A 14,355-nucleotide genomic window follows, 5' to 3' on the forward strand; every position below is an offset into this window, starting at 1 on the left:
GTTCACTGTACTTTATAATGTTGTTTTTTAATGCTCATTGTTAGGTAATAATTCTGATGGAATTGAAAACCGGAATGGCACAGCAAGTGCCCTCTTGCACATAGATGAGTCTGCTGGCCTTAGCAGACTAGCTAAACAAAAACCAAAGAAAAGGAGAAGACCTGATTCCAAGCAGTACCAAACAGGTGGGAGCACATGAATTCCACAGTACAAACTCTGCTGGGCAGCTCTCAGAGGAAAATAGTATTTATCCACAGGAGTGTCATAATGCCATATTAGCTGCTCAGCTACATGTAGCTATTGTGTATTGAATTTGAAAATATAATTTCAAAACTCAAATTATTTTCATGAATTTTTCCTTAGATAAAAGAACAGTCTGTGGACCAGATATCAAGGAAAATTAATTAGAGTTTCAGGCGATTTACCATAAATGAAAATAAATCATAACTATGTTAGTTAACGTTAAGTGAACAAATATGAATTATAGTCAGCTTAAAGGAGTAGGGAAGATGTCAACCTCTTTGCTATTCTTTGCTATATTATTTTGTTTACCAATTTTAATGTTTAAAGAAAAGTTTTTGTTTTTATTTAACAGGAACATATTGCCCTTTATTTGCGTTTCTCAGAATACTGTACAAAGGGAGTAAAAATCCTATTCACACTTTGCTTAGAAAGATTTAAGGTGAAAGTTCCCTGTGATGTGTGGGGTGAGGATGGGCTAGGAGGCAGAAAACAAAATGAGTGAACTCTCCTCCTCCCTCAGGCCCCCCAGCAGAGGGCTTGGGCACTCACACCTTTTCAATGTAACATGCTCCCAGTAGGACTGGGGAGAGGAGAAGGTGCCTCCTCTCTAGCCAGCCCCTCCTGTCTCCCTCCTTGGACTAAGACAGTGGCTACAGCCACCACCCTGCCTGACCCTTTAGCCCACCACCAAGTAGAGGTGGTTTCAGAACCCCATGTGTACCTTCCCTCAAAAGGCCCTGCCTGGCACCAGTCTGAACAGGGAGGTCATAAGGTGAGGGACTATGGAAGGGCCCCACTGTCCCCAGTTTTTGTTGCAGCTTCCTCACACCTTTGCACCACACAGAGGTCAGTGTCAAACTGTACCTGTGCTAACAGTGACATAGCCTCTTCCACCCAAGCCCGCCCCTCACACCAGTCCAGGAGTTTCAAACCCACAGCCACTTCCCTTACCCCAAGACCATTCTCTGGGTGAGAAGGAAGTGGGACTAGCTTCTTCCCACTCCCCTTTTACAACACATGTCCACTTGCTGAGGCCCATTCTTTTAAGACTCGGCTTACTACCCCCACCCTTACCCACCACTGCCCTCTCTCCAACTCCACTGGGATGAGATGGCAGGGCCCTTGCCCTTTGCCTCCAGAACCAGGCCATGTATGCCCCCACCACCACCTCCCCTATCACACTCCCCATTCCCACCCAGCACCCAGAGTGGGGTGCAGGGGAGCCACCAAAAGCCTGGGACTAGGATCAGACAGCTCTTTACCCAGAGGGGTGAGATACTGTCACACACTTGTTTCCATAAGTACAAAAATACATTGTCGTCCTATAGCCTGAAGAACCAAAACGAAACAATCCAGAAGCTGTACCTTCCTCTGCTCCCTCACAGGCATTAAAGTGCTTTGGCTGCCTGAGGGTAAACAAGCAAACAGGGATTTCTCCCTTGCCTCCTGTCCCAACCCCGGAGATCTAGGTCCATGTTCAGCCCGGGAGCCCAGCCCCTTCCATGACCACCCCATGGAGTCTATTCAAAAGGCAAAAGGAAAGAATCAAAAAAAATCAGAATGAGTAGAGCCCAGGGTCCCACCCCAACCCACTACAAGCTACTCCAAGTCAGCTACTGGGGAATCAAGGGGGAACTAGGCCCAGAGGAGTGATCCCCATCTCCGTCAGAGTCCAGAGGCTCCTTGTCTTCAGCATCACAGCAAACACCTGCCACCCCATGCTGGGGAAGGGGCTGCAGCCGCCGTACTTGTTGATGCCAAAAATGTGGACTCCATTGAGCTGGGGCAGCTTAGGGATGACAATGCTCATCAGAGACACAGTATTGAGGATAAAATGGATCTGTCGTACTTGGTGTAGAAGGTGGTTAGGAAGTACAGCACAATGGGTGTGATGGTGAAGAACTTCCGAGAAGCTGTGAACTGGACCCCATAATCCATCTGCTCCCAGTGGGTCAACAGCCTCACTTTGCCCTGGTCTGGGGTCTCGAAGGGTGTCCCTTTCACTGTGTGCAGGAAGATGTACATGCCCATGTTGTGGATGAGGTTGGTGAGGGTCCAGACAACAGGTACTCTCACGAAGAGGATGCTCAGCAGCACGACATGAAGAAGCCCAATGGCGAGCACATAGGAGAGCCAGATGCCACGGCTGTTCATCACCTGCATATTGGGGTTCACTTCGATGTGTGCTGTGCCTACATTCATCCTGACACCCCTCTCCACTGCTGCTTGTGCGGAGCAGGAGGTTGAGGGCCCAGGAGGGGTGCCCGGGAACAGGGGCTGCAGCTACTTTAGCAGCTGTAATAAACAGCGGCGGCAGCACCCCACTGGCAGCTCCAGAGGAATCAGCCTAAAGAAAAGTTTTAAAGATTGGTTACTGGCAGCCACTCATGAGGTTGAGGTAGGAGGATCACAAGTTCAAGGTCTTTGCTGTTTAACTTTGCTATTTAACAAAACATTATCTCAAAAAGAGCTGGGGATATGTCTCTGTGATTAACTATTTCTGGTTTTAATCACCTCTTGTAATAAATTTAAAAATGCTAAGCTTTATTCATGAATGACTTTTTTAACATATTTCTTTATAAGTTGATGTAGTTTTATCACTACTTAATTTATTTGTTCATTTTTTAAACTGGAAGGATTAGGATTAGTATGGTCATAGAGAAGCAAACCACATTCTCATTATTGTAAGGTTGTAATGTTTCTAATGTAGAAAAGCAATGAAAGAAATGTCCGTAAGTGTAGGAGTCCATGCCCAGTAATATTCAGAAAACACTTAATGTTTTGAAGAAAATACAACAGATAGATTTTGATCTCTTATGTTCTTTTATTTTATTTTTTTTCCTTAGCAATAATTATTGGTCCTGATGGACATCCCTTGACTGTCTACCCTTGCATGATTTGTGGGAAGAAGTTTAAATCAAGAGGTTTTTTGAAAAGACACATGAAAAACCATCCTGAACACATTGCCAAGAAGAAGTATTGCTGTACTGACTGTGATTACACTACCAACAAAAAGATAAGTTTACATAATCACTTGGAAAGCCACAAATTGACCAGCAAGGTAGAGAAAGTCATTGAGTGTGATGAGTGTGGAAAGCATTTCTCTCACACTGGGGCTTTGTTTACTCACAAAATGGTGCATAAGGAAAAAGGAAACAACAAAATGCATAAGTGTAAATTCTGTGAATATGAGACAGCTGAACAAGGGTTATTGAACCGTCATCTTTTGGCAGTCCACAGCAAGAGTTTTCCTCATATTTGTGTGGAATGCGGTAAAGGTTTTCGTCACCCATCAGAGCTCAAAAAACATATGCGGATTCATACTGGGGAGAAACCATACCAATGCCAATATTGTGAATATAGATCTGCAGACTCTTCTAACTTAAAAACGCACGTAAAAACTAAACATACTAAAGAGATGCCGTTCAAGTGTGATATTTGTCTTCTGACTTTCTCAGATACCAAAGAGGTGCAGCAACATGCTCTTATCCATCAAGAAAGCAAAACACACCAATGTTTGCATTGTGACCACAAGAGTTCAAATTCAAGTGATTTGAAGCGACACATAATTTCAGTTCACACAAAGGACTATCCCCATAAGTGTGACATGTGTGATAAAGGCTTTCACAGGCCTTCAGAACTCAAGAAACATGTGGCTGCCCACAAGGGTAAAAAAATGCACCAGTGTAGACATTGTGACTTTAAAATTGCAGATCCATTTGTACTAAGTCGCCATATTCTGTCAGTTCATACAAAGGACCTTCCATTTAGGTGTAAGAGATGTAGAAAGGGATTTAGGCAACAGAATGAGCTTAAAAAGCATATGAAGACACACAGTGGCCGGAAAGTCTATCAGTGTGAGTACTGTGAGTATAGCACTACGGATGCCTCAGGCTTTAAACGACATGTTATTTCCATTCATACAAAAGACTATCCTCATCGTTGTGAGTACTGCAAGAAAGGTTTCCGAAGACCTTCGGAAAAGAACCAGCACATAATGCGACATCACAAAGAAGTTAGCCTGTCCTAATAAGTTCACAGACTTTGTACAGATGTTGGTCTTGTAACAGGAAAACCATTTTAAAGTCTATCATTCTTGTTCTCATACAATACCGTATACATTGATTTATGCTATGTACAAACATGATTTTTGCTTCTATTTTTCCTTGCATTTTATTCATTATAGTGTTCTGAATTCTATTCAGTTTATTTAATAAATGAGGAAAGGTGGCAACAATCAAGTTGCTTTTTAAAAAGTGATCCTTAATTCTATACTGATTTTCAGTATTCAAATATTTACTGTTCATTTGTTTACCTTATTTACTGTGAAGGTACTCTGCTAAGACAAAATAATTTAAGATGGTAACTCTAAATGTAATAGTCATTTTGACTCATTGGTTTTCACACATATTTTTCACATTAGAGACATCTGTTGATGAAAGTGGGAGATTCTATTCTATTATCCTTTCTTAGTGTGATATGGAAATCATTTCAGATTACTTGACAATGAAACATTTTATTTGAGCTGCTAGCATTGCTGATTGTGGAACACTGATTTAGGTTTGTTTAATTTTTATTTTGCTTAGTAGGCAGAAAGTGCTTCCCAAGAAACCTTTGACCTTTTTTTTCCATAATGTTTATATCTTTTTTGCAGCATAAAGAAGTTTTGGAAAAAATCTTACAAAAGAATTTTACATAGCCTTGTTAACTTGTTTCTTTTCTTCTTGCTATTTTGTTTTGAAATGGTCATGTTCTACAAATGAGACTTGGTGCAGCCTGAATTGTGCAGTATTTTAGAGGTAAATTGTGGCCCTTACAATTTTTTGCAACTTGGTGTATAATGTACCCTAAATTTTAGATACGTATTGCTTTTATGCAAAAATTCCCAAATTTACATCTGTGATGAAAACTGCTAAATTTATAATAACATGAAAGATTTAGGGATGTATTGAGATCATTTTTAAATCTTGCTATTCAGAGAAACTAAATTTGGCTAAAGAATTAGAAGGGAAAAATAAGAACATTAGTAAAAGTGAAGGTATTTATTTAACTTCAGTAATCAAAAAATGGAAGTTAAGGTGTTTTTAGATAGAGTATTTTCAAAGTTTAAATTTCAGACTTAAATTTTTTCTCAAAGGTTAATCCAGATATATGTATTTTAGTTTTTTTCTCACAATCCCTTGAGGGAACTATCTTTGCAAGGAAAGTAGGACCAAGAGGAAGTAGTGTAAGAGAATGCTGATTACAACTTAAGAGTTTGCAAGTTCCTCCTGCTTTTTTATTTCTTGGTTGGCCATCTTGAAGATTTATAATATATGTTGACTTCAATGACTAGAAGATAAAAAGTATTTTAAGTATATATTGAAAATCTGTTGCCTTGCGATATCACCAGTTCTTTCAGGTTTGGTTTTTAGTTGATATATTTTTTTGGCAGTCAGTGACATTTATGCACATGTGTAATAATTAATTCTGTTAATTAGAATTTGGTTAATATGAATTTTGAAGAACAAAAGTAGTATGTAGGTTCCTTAAATCAGCTGTTGACACATTAGTGGCACCTTGTGGAAGACGAGAAGAAATTTTCCCCATTTGATAAGCTGCCTCCTGGCTTCATTATGGTGTTTCATTCCATTGTTACTTTCTGGATGTAACTTTCACCTTTCTTTGTCATTCTCACATTCAGAAATTACATCTATAGGATTATAAATGTTTGTTGTTTCAAATTCTTTAGTCCCCTAAGAATTTAAGCTTAATGCCAGCTGAAGCCATGAAATGGATTTTGAAATCTCTTATGCCTTCTTTCTTCTCTACATATAGTTCCACTCAATTTTAGTGTTAGCCATTATACTGGTTTTGAAAACCCTATTTTTTGGGGTATGTGAGAATCTTAACCTTTTAAATCTCCTTTGAATTTGACTTTCCTGAAATAATATAAAAGGAAATATTTAAATGAAAATTTAAACTTAGGAATTTAAAAACTTTCATAAAAAATTAATACAGATAACTAGGTTATTTATGTTTTTTAAATAAACTGAAAGATAAAGAACGCAACATTTTACATCATATTTCTCATATAATCTGGAGTCGTACATAGTTTTGTTTTTTAAAACACAATGTTGAAACCTTTAAAAGGTAATAATACTTTGTTCACGTGAATATGATAAAATATATTTGTATGAAGAAAACATGAAATTGTACTTACTGTTATATATTGTTATTAGTTACAGGCTGGTTTTAATTCTTAAATTTGATTAGCAAAGCTAAAAAAGTTGATGTTTCAGTTAAATGTTCTAAAATGGCACAAAGTTTTACAACAACATAAGTTATTGTTTCATAAAATTGCCTATTAAAAATTATTATATGTCTTCCTCAGTACACATTGTAAAATACTTAAGAAATTCATAAAAAGAAAATGTGACAATATTGTAAATGTGTACTTGAGAATAACAAGCAAATAAAAAGGAGAATATTTTCTTGTTAATAAATGTTTAGTGTATTTGATATCAGTACTAAACTAAAACTTTTTATTGAGGAAAATATGTGTGCAATTTTGGTAAGTTTAATCTTTTTCTGTTTACCAGTGGAATGCAGGATGTTTATTAATTGTTTTCAATTTTTTGTTACTTAGATACAAAACTGATGATCCTATTAATTTACAAGTGATATTTAGAGTGGTTAATAACTACTAAGCCATATGAGGAATTTGTTCTTAAAACTCATGTTTTAGCATCTCCCTTTTCTGAGATAAATTTTCCTCTTATTAAGAGGTTTTTGAGAACATTTGTAGTTTATTTCAGTATGAATGTAATTTGGTAATAAGACACTTGGTATAATTTTATGAATCTGTCGAATCAGTGATTATTACTAACATCTCTGTAGCAAAAAGACCCTGTTGTAGAATATCTCATTTGTGCCTTGTTCCTTTGTGCTCAATTTGTAGGCCTTTAGTAATATTTTAATGTGCTATATAAAAATATAGTTTTAAATGCTTGTCATACTAAATATCAATATCTAGACTAGGAGTCAAAAACAAGCAAAAAAGATTGAGACACTTGGATTTATTTTTGAGGTAAAATTTATGTAACATAAAGTTAATATCTTAAAATACAGTCAGTGATATATTAAAAATATTCACAATGCTTTGCTACTGTCTCTTTAGTTTGGATGACACAAAGTAATTATTTTTTTTTTACTCTAAAAGTAAAGATTGTATTACAATTCCTCTACTTTGTAGGAATAAATTTGCATAATAATTGAAATACTAACTTTAAATTGAATGGTAAGAGAACATAAATGTCTATGTTGGCAAGAGCAAGAAGTTAGAAAAGACCATGGTAATAATACATATTAATATACCTAACATTCTCAGTCTGATTTATGATTTCCAACTTATTTTGCCTGTTTCTTTTTTATCTTCTACAAATTTTAAGACTTGTCTAAAAAGGACATATTATTGCTCAGTTTTTTAAAGTATAATTCTTGAAAGCAGTAACTTTTTGAAGTGGGAGCCAGAGATTGCCAATGTTACCGTGGTATTAAAATTTTTATAACCTAGAAACTAGTTCGGAGTATAAAATCTTGAACCTACCTACTCTATCCCTTCTGAATAAGAAATCACTGTAGGCCCAGAAATCTGGTTGCTTGTTTGGTTGATTGGTTGGTTTTACTATATGAAGAAAAGGGTGGTTGCAAAGGGAAGTTTAAACAATCATTTCCTCTTGTAGTACTGGGAATTGAACTTAGTTTCACACAAGCTAGGCTGGGGTGGCAGGTGTGCACCATCATGCCTAGCTAAAATTTACCATTTTAATCCTTCTTCAGTGCATACAATTTAGTAATTAAAGCATACTCATATCATTGTGAAACAAGATTTCCAGCAAAGCTGGAACTACACCCATAATAATAACTTGTTACTGGAGTCCCCTCAGGTCCTGGTAACTTTCATCCAAGTAGAATCATGTAGTGGTTGTTTTTTTGTTTTGTTTTGTTTTTTCTTTATCTAGCTTATATCATTTAATATCCTTATTCCTGATATTAGTGAATAAGATTTCAGACTTTCATCATAAATTTGATACTAGGCAATGTTTTGTAAAAATGTGACTTTTGTCGTTTTGAAATTGCTTTTGACTTAGTGTTTTTATAGGGTGTTAAATCTTAACCAAAACCTTTTCCCATATTAGTTTAGATGATCATGCCTTTCTTTTTTTGTTAATGTGTTATAAGATACTAAGGTTGATCTGTTCTTGAAGTTTGCTAATGTTTTGTTGAAATATTATTTACTTATTTGGTTGGTCATTTTTGTGGGGTGGGTTTTTGTTTGTTCAGTATAAGGATACATGACTGGTCTTTTGTGTGTGTGTGTCTCTTCTAGGTTTTAGTACAGGCTTCAGAATAAGAACTCAAGTGTGCCCTCTAATATTTTGGAATATTTTTAGAAGGATTCATGTTTATATTCTTTTTAAAAAATATTTGGTAGAAATCTCTAGCAAAGCCTGCTAATCCTGGGTTTTTTTTTTTTATTTTTTTTGTAAGAGATCTGTGATTACTGATTGAACCTCTTAACTAAGTTTTAGGTTATCTTAATTCTCTATTTCTTCATTATTAGCTTTTGGTAGATTGTTTCTAGGAATTTATTCAGTCTGATTTATTTGTTACTCTTTGTTGCTCTACTTATGTGGTACTGGTAAAATGTTTAATTTTCTATTTTAATTTTGTCTTTGTCTTTTCTGGAATTTTTTTAAAAAAAACTAATCTACACATTTAAAAGTTGATTTAAATAAGAATTTTTCGTTTTTGAAAAATATTTTTAGTAAATGAACTACATTTTCTTGCTTTTTCTGCTTTTATCTGTTTTATCTTTGATCTTTATTTTATCTTCCTTTCTGCTAGTTTGAGTTTATTTCTTGTTCTAGTTCTTTGAGGTGTAAATTAAATTAGATTGTTGGTTTCTGCACTTTCTTGTGGATTTACATATTTGTATATAAACTTGATCTGTATGCTGCTTTTCAAGTGTTATGTGACCTGTGTTTTCTTTTTATTTGTCCCAAGGTGTTACTAATTTTGCTGTGATTCTTTGCTTGGTGTTGTTTTTACAGTGGTATATATCAAACCCACGGCCTTCTGATATATGTTAGACATTTATAACTAGCACAGAGCTATCCTCCAAGCCTTACTCCGGCTTCTGAAGTGCATTGATTATGTAAGGTGTACTCTTCAGTACATTTATTTAACATACTGTGGACTTTCTGTTACAGTTTCTAGTTGCGTTTTTTATTTCTTTATTTAATTTGGTAAGACACTTAATTACGACTCATTTGGGACCAAATATGTTGTCCAAAAAATGTTCCATGTGTACTTTAGAAAAACATTTTGTGGATAACGCTGTGTGAAATGTTTTCTTTACATATGTCTTATATCCAACTGGTTTCTAGTATATTTGATGTCTTTTGTTTCTTCAGATCTTCTTTCTGGCTTTTGTATATATTCTTGAAATGGACTACTGAACTTCACTACTGTGTGTGTATGTGTGTGTGTGTGTGTGTGTTGGTGTGTGTTGCTAGGGACTAAACCCAGGACCTTGTGCATACAAGCACTTACTAACTGAACTATGTAACCCAGCCTCCAAATATGCTCTTTGATTGTGTTGCTATTTCTTCAATTCTTCAGGTGATGATTGTAGGAGTACGTTGTTTTGTTTTAGCAAGTACTGCAGATGGAACCAGGGACATACTACCATTCATCGACATCCTCAACTTTCTTTTTTCCCCTTTTTTCTTTTCCTGTACTTGGTATTGAGTCTAGAGGTATTTAACCTCTGAGCCACATCTTCATCCGTTTTTGTTTTGTATTTGAGACAGGGTCTAACGGAGTTGCTAAGGCCCCTGCTGAGTTGCTGAGACTGACCTTGTACTTATCCTCCTGCCTCAGTCTCCCAGATTGCTGGTTATTATATATGTATGCCACCATGCCTACCTCTCTTATAATTCTCTTAATATTTTTTCATGTCTTTAGGAGCTCTTACATTTGATGCAAAATATTTTTAATTTTTTATCTGATTGGAAAATATTTATTTTTATTATGTAATGTTCATTCTCATAATGTTTTGTGTGTGTGTGTGTGTGTGTGTGTGTGTGCACTCTATTTTGTCTATTGTTATCATTCCTGCTCTTTTGGTTATGTTTTGCAAGGATTGTCTCTTTCACTTTTTTATTTTTAGTTTGTATATTTCCTTAAATGTGATGATTATCTTGTGGTCACCATATAGTTAAACTCTATTGTCATTCATGCAGTCTCTTTATTTGTGTGTTTGTGTGTGTAGTGACATGCTTTATTATTATTGTGTATATTGAGTATTTTCTTTGTGAATGAAATTTGTTTTGTTTTTATTTTGGCACTGGAGATTTAACCCAGGGGTACTTAACTACTGAACCACATTTCCAGCCCTTTTTTTTGGTATTTTATTTAGTGACAGAGTCTCCTGAGTTGCTTAGTGCCTGGCTAAGTTGCTGAGTCTGGGTTTGAACTCAAGATCCTCCTTCCTCAGCCTCCCAAGTTGCTTTCATTATAGACATGTGCCACCATGCCAGGTATGAATGAAGCATTTCAAGTTTTACAACATTCTACTTTAAACTAATACAACTTAACTTCAGTTAAATATAAAATCTGTAATCTTCATCAACCTTCCCATTTCATTATCTATTGCATTACCTTCATATATTTTTTTACCAATTAGCTGAAACTTTTACTTTTTATTGCCTAAATCTTATATTAAAATTACCAGTTTTAAGCACAAAATTATATTATGTCCAATCATTGTTTTTCCTATATTTTTACTTTTACAGGAGCTCTATTTTGTTTTGTTTTTGTGGTGATCAGGATCTAACTTAGGGGAAATAAAAAGAAAGATCTCACCTGGGTCAAAGTAAATAGGAGGCAAGTTCTCTTCCTGTGAAATATATTCATAGCCCTTTACTAGATATCTTTATATCTTCATAGGATTTCCTGTTGCTATCTGTTGTTCTTTGATTTCAACTTCTATCAGTTATTGTGAAGCAGATATTATGGTAATACACTTGCTCAACTTTTGTTAAGCTGGAAAAGTATTTCACATTTTTTATTAAAGATGAATTTTTCTAGGTTTTTTTTTTTGTTTTGTTTTGTTTTTTGGACACACGGTGCATGTGTGTGAGAGATTGCATTAGCTAGGACTTCCAGGGTGATGTTCATAAAGGACATACTTTATGAGAGGCAGACTTGCCTTGTTTCTAATATTAGTGGGAATGCTTCAGATTTTGCACCATTAAGTATTGTGGGTATTCCCTATCAATTTAAAGAAGCTTTTCTCTATTTCTTGTTTACTGAGAATTTCTATCATGAAGGGTTCTTAGATTTTTGTCAGATGCTTTTTCTAACGTTGAACCAATCTGCATACCTGTGATTAATCTCACTTGGTCATTGTGTGTAATTTTTTTAGTTCTTTGAATTCAACTTGCTAATATTTTCCTGAGGATTTTTTATATGTTATGAGACAGATTGTGTTATAGTTATATTTGGCTTTAGTAATTAGACTAATGCTGGTTTTATATATTGAGTTAGAAATTATTCTCTCTGCTTCTAACTTTCAAAAAAGACTGGACAATCAATACAGTTTCATTAAATATTTGGTATAATTCACCAGTGTGTGCTTTATTAAAAGTTTAGAAGATTATTAAGTATTGAATGAATTGCTTGAGTAGATGAGTTTATTAGACTATTTTTCCTTTAATACACAGTTTGGCAGATTTTGTCTTTGGAGGACTTTGTCAATTTCATTAAAGTTGTCAAGTTTCTAGATAAGAGTTTTTTAGAGTATTGCTTTATTATTATTTTAAAGTTAACAAGATCTATAATGATGTTCCTTTTCATTTTTTATTAGTAATCATTCTCTTGTCAGTTAACTTACCTAGGGATTTGATAATTTTATTGATCTTTCAGAGAAACAACTTATTATCATTGGTTTTCTCCACTGGTTGCCGGTTTTTAATTTCATTGATTTGTATTCTGATTTTTATTTGTAATCTGCTTAATTTGAATTTAATTTATTCTTATTTTCTTAAGATAAAAAATTCCAACTATTATTTTTAGATATTTTTTTCTACTGTATTCATTTAATGATGGAAATCCCTGTGATCTTTTCTTCCTGAAGAAAATAAATGCTACACATTTTGATAATGTGTGCTTTTATTTTCATTTAATTTGAATATCTAAAAATATCTCCTGATGTTTCTTCTGGCCCATTTACCATTTTTAGACTTGTAGATCTTCAGTCTTTATATGTTTTAAGATTTTCTGTGAGCTCTGTTACTAATTTCTAGCTTAATTTCATTTGGCCTAAGAGAGGAGTTACATTCTGATTTCTGTTCTTTGTAACTTTAAAAATATTTATTTTATGTCACAAAATATGTCTGTCTTGATGAATTTTCTATATGTTCTTAAGAAAAATGTGGATTTTGATGTTGTTAGAAGCAATCTGTACGTGTAAATTAGATGAAGGTAACTAATGATGTTGAATTTGTCTGTGTCCTGATTTTCTGCTAAATATATATGTCTATCTGGTATCATGTATGCAGATGAGAGCCCTAAAGATGATGAAACACATTTAGATAGCACCCTTTAATTCTTTCATGACCAGGAAAGAAGCAGAGAAAGAAAAGTTAGTAGGAAACATCAATAGAAGAGTTAGCACTGTAAAACTCAATATTGCCCAGTTCAAGATTTGGTTGGACTTGGGGTTTGGTTACCAGAGCAGAAAATATGAATCAGAATTTCTTCTCTTTATACTTAGAAAAAGGCAGGGTTAGTGGGAAGAAGTTAGCGTTAGGAAAGAGGGAAAGAACATTTTTCTACTTTATTAACAGGTGAGAACTACACCAGCCAGGACAATTTATATATTACAGAAGACCCATATATAGACTGCATTTGCAGACCTCGAAGTTTCATAAGGGAGCAAGGTGCTTACATACCACCATCCTGAGGGAATCACAATACATTGGAGCAGTGCCTGTAATTGTGAATAAGAGCTCAGATTAGGTCCTCTGTTTGCAAAACAGCTACCAAGTACTATACTACTTTAAAGAGTACCTGTGGAGGGGAGCAGTTGCACAGCTACCCACCGCAGTCAGAACACCAGCTCCTGCATCCTATGCTTTTGCACCCAGAAAGATCTAACAGACCAACACAGCACCCTTCAACCCTGAAATTTCAGCTTCTTGACTGATGACCAGGCTGATGAGAAATCCGTAACCGCCAGGGAAATAACTTCTATGTCCAAGCATCCCTAGCAGGATCCAAACATGAAGACTGATGGCATCTAAATGCAAACCAAGAAGGTTGGAACAACTTTGTGTTGTTGTTATTCCCCTTGGTATTGTCAGAGAGACCACAAATAGCTGTAAAGCTCATTTGGATCTTAATTATTCTTCATTTTGACTTATTAGTTATTGCCATAGAATTTTATTATGCCCTTAACCTATCTGATTGTATTTCTTCTAATGTTTTTAAACGTTATTTAATGGAATTGTTCTGTTTTCATAGCTAAGGTTTTTACTTTCACGTTTTCCCTCCTGCATTACCTGTTGCTGTCTCAAATTTCTCCTCCCCATTCATCTTTTTTTTTCTTTTTGCCCTGGTTGGTATTTTCTGTTTTGTCTGATTAATGATCTTTAATAACTAGTTTAAATCTATTCCAGAATATTTTAAATTTACAACTGGAGAACATTATAAACAAGTTGTTGGGTTTTTTTTTGTTTTTGTTTTTCTCCAGGTTGATTAGTATGCCGATGTACTCTGAAGTGATTGTGGTAAATGGGGTTTATGTCTTTTCTTAAAGTGATATGGTTCTGAGAACAGAGGAGGACATACATTTAGTGAAATTAGCATTGTTTGAGTATGCATAAACCCAGGGTTATTAAGAGAAAGAAACATTAAAATAGACCTTACCAAGTAATAATTATCCCAGCAGATGTGTAGACAAAGAACAAACTACCCCAAAGAACAAACTACCCCAAAGAGCCCACAACACTTAAAACACTGATACAGATATACTAATGAGGAATGTCTTGGGGGGGGGGGGAA

The 14,355-nt window shown here is 35.0% G+C and overlaps 2 protein-coding genes across 9 annotated transcripts in view; one reads left to right on the forward strand and one right to left on the reverse strand.

Annotated features, from left to right (window-relative positions):
• LOC107144218 (zinc finger protein Y-linked) overlaps nucleotides 1-6,724 on the forward strand; it is a 65,460-nt gene extending 58,736 nt beyond the window's left edge. For all 8 annotated transcript variants that reach the window (XM_048796428.1, XM_048796431.1, XM_048796425.1 and 5 more), the window contains 2 exons: nucleotides 45-185; nucleotides 3,090-6,724. In XM_048796428.1, the coding sequence (XP_048652385.1) occupies nucleotides 45-185; nucleotides 3,090-4,273 (1,325 nt within the window). In that variant the 3' untranslated portion in view covers nucleotides 4,274-6,724. The remainder of the gene's footprint in view (nucleotides 1-44; nucleotides 186-3,089) is intronic.
• On the reverse strand, nucleotides 2,032-2,574 carry LOC125614116 (ORM1-like protein 3). The gene has a single exon (XM_048796432.1). The coding sequence runs from the start codon at nucleotides 2,443-2,445 to the stop codon at nucleotides 2,053-2,055; it is 393 nt and encodes a 130-aa protein (XP_048652389.1). The 5' UTR covers nucleotides 2,446-2,574; the 3' UTR covers nucleotides 2,032-2,052.
• Nucleotides 6,725-14,355: the final 7,631 nt, after the last annotated feature.

This window comes from Marmota marmota, unplaced genomic scaffold (genome assembly GCF_001458135.2).
Source record: "Marmota marmota marmota unplaced genomic scaffold, marMar, whole genome shotgun sequence".
Classification (NCBI taxonomy): Eukaryota; Metazoa; Chordata; class Mammalia; order Rodentia; family Sciuridae; genus Marmota; species Marmota marmota.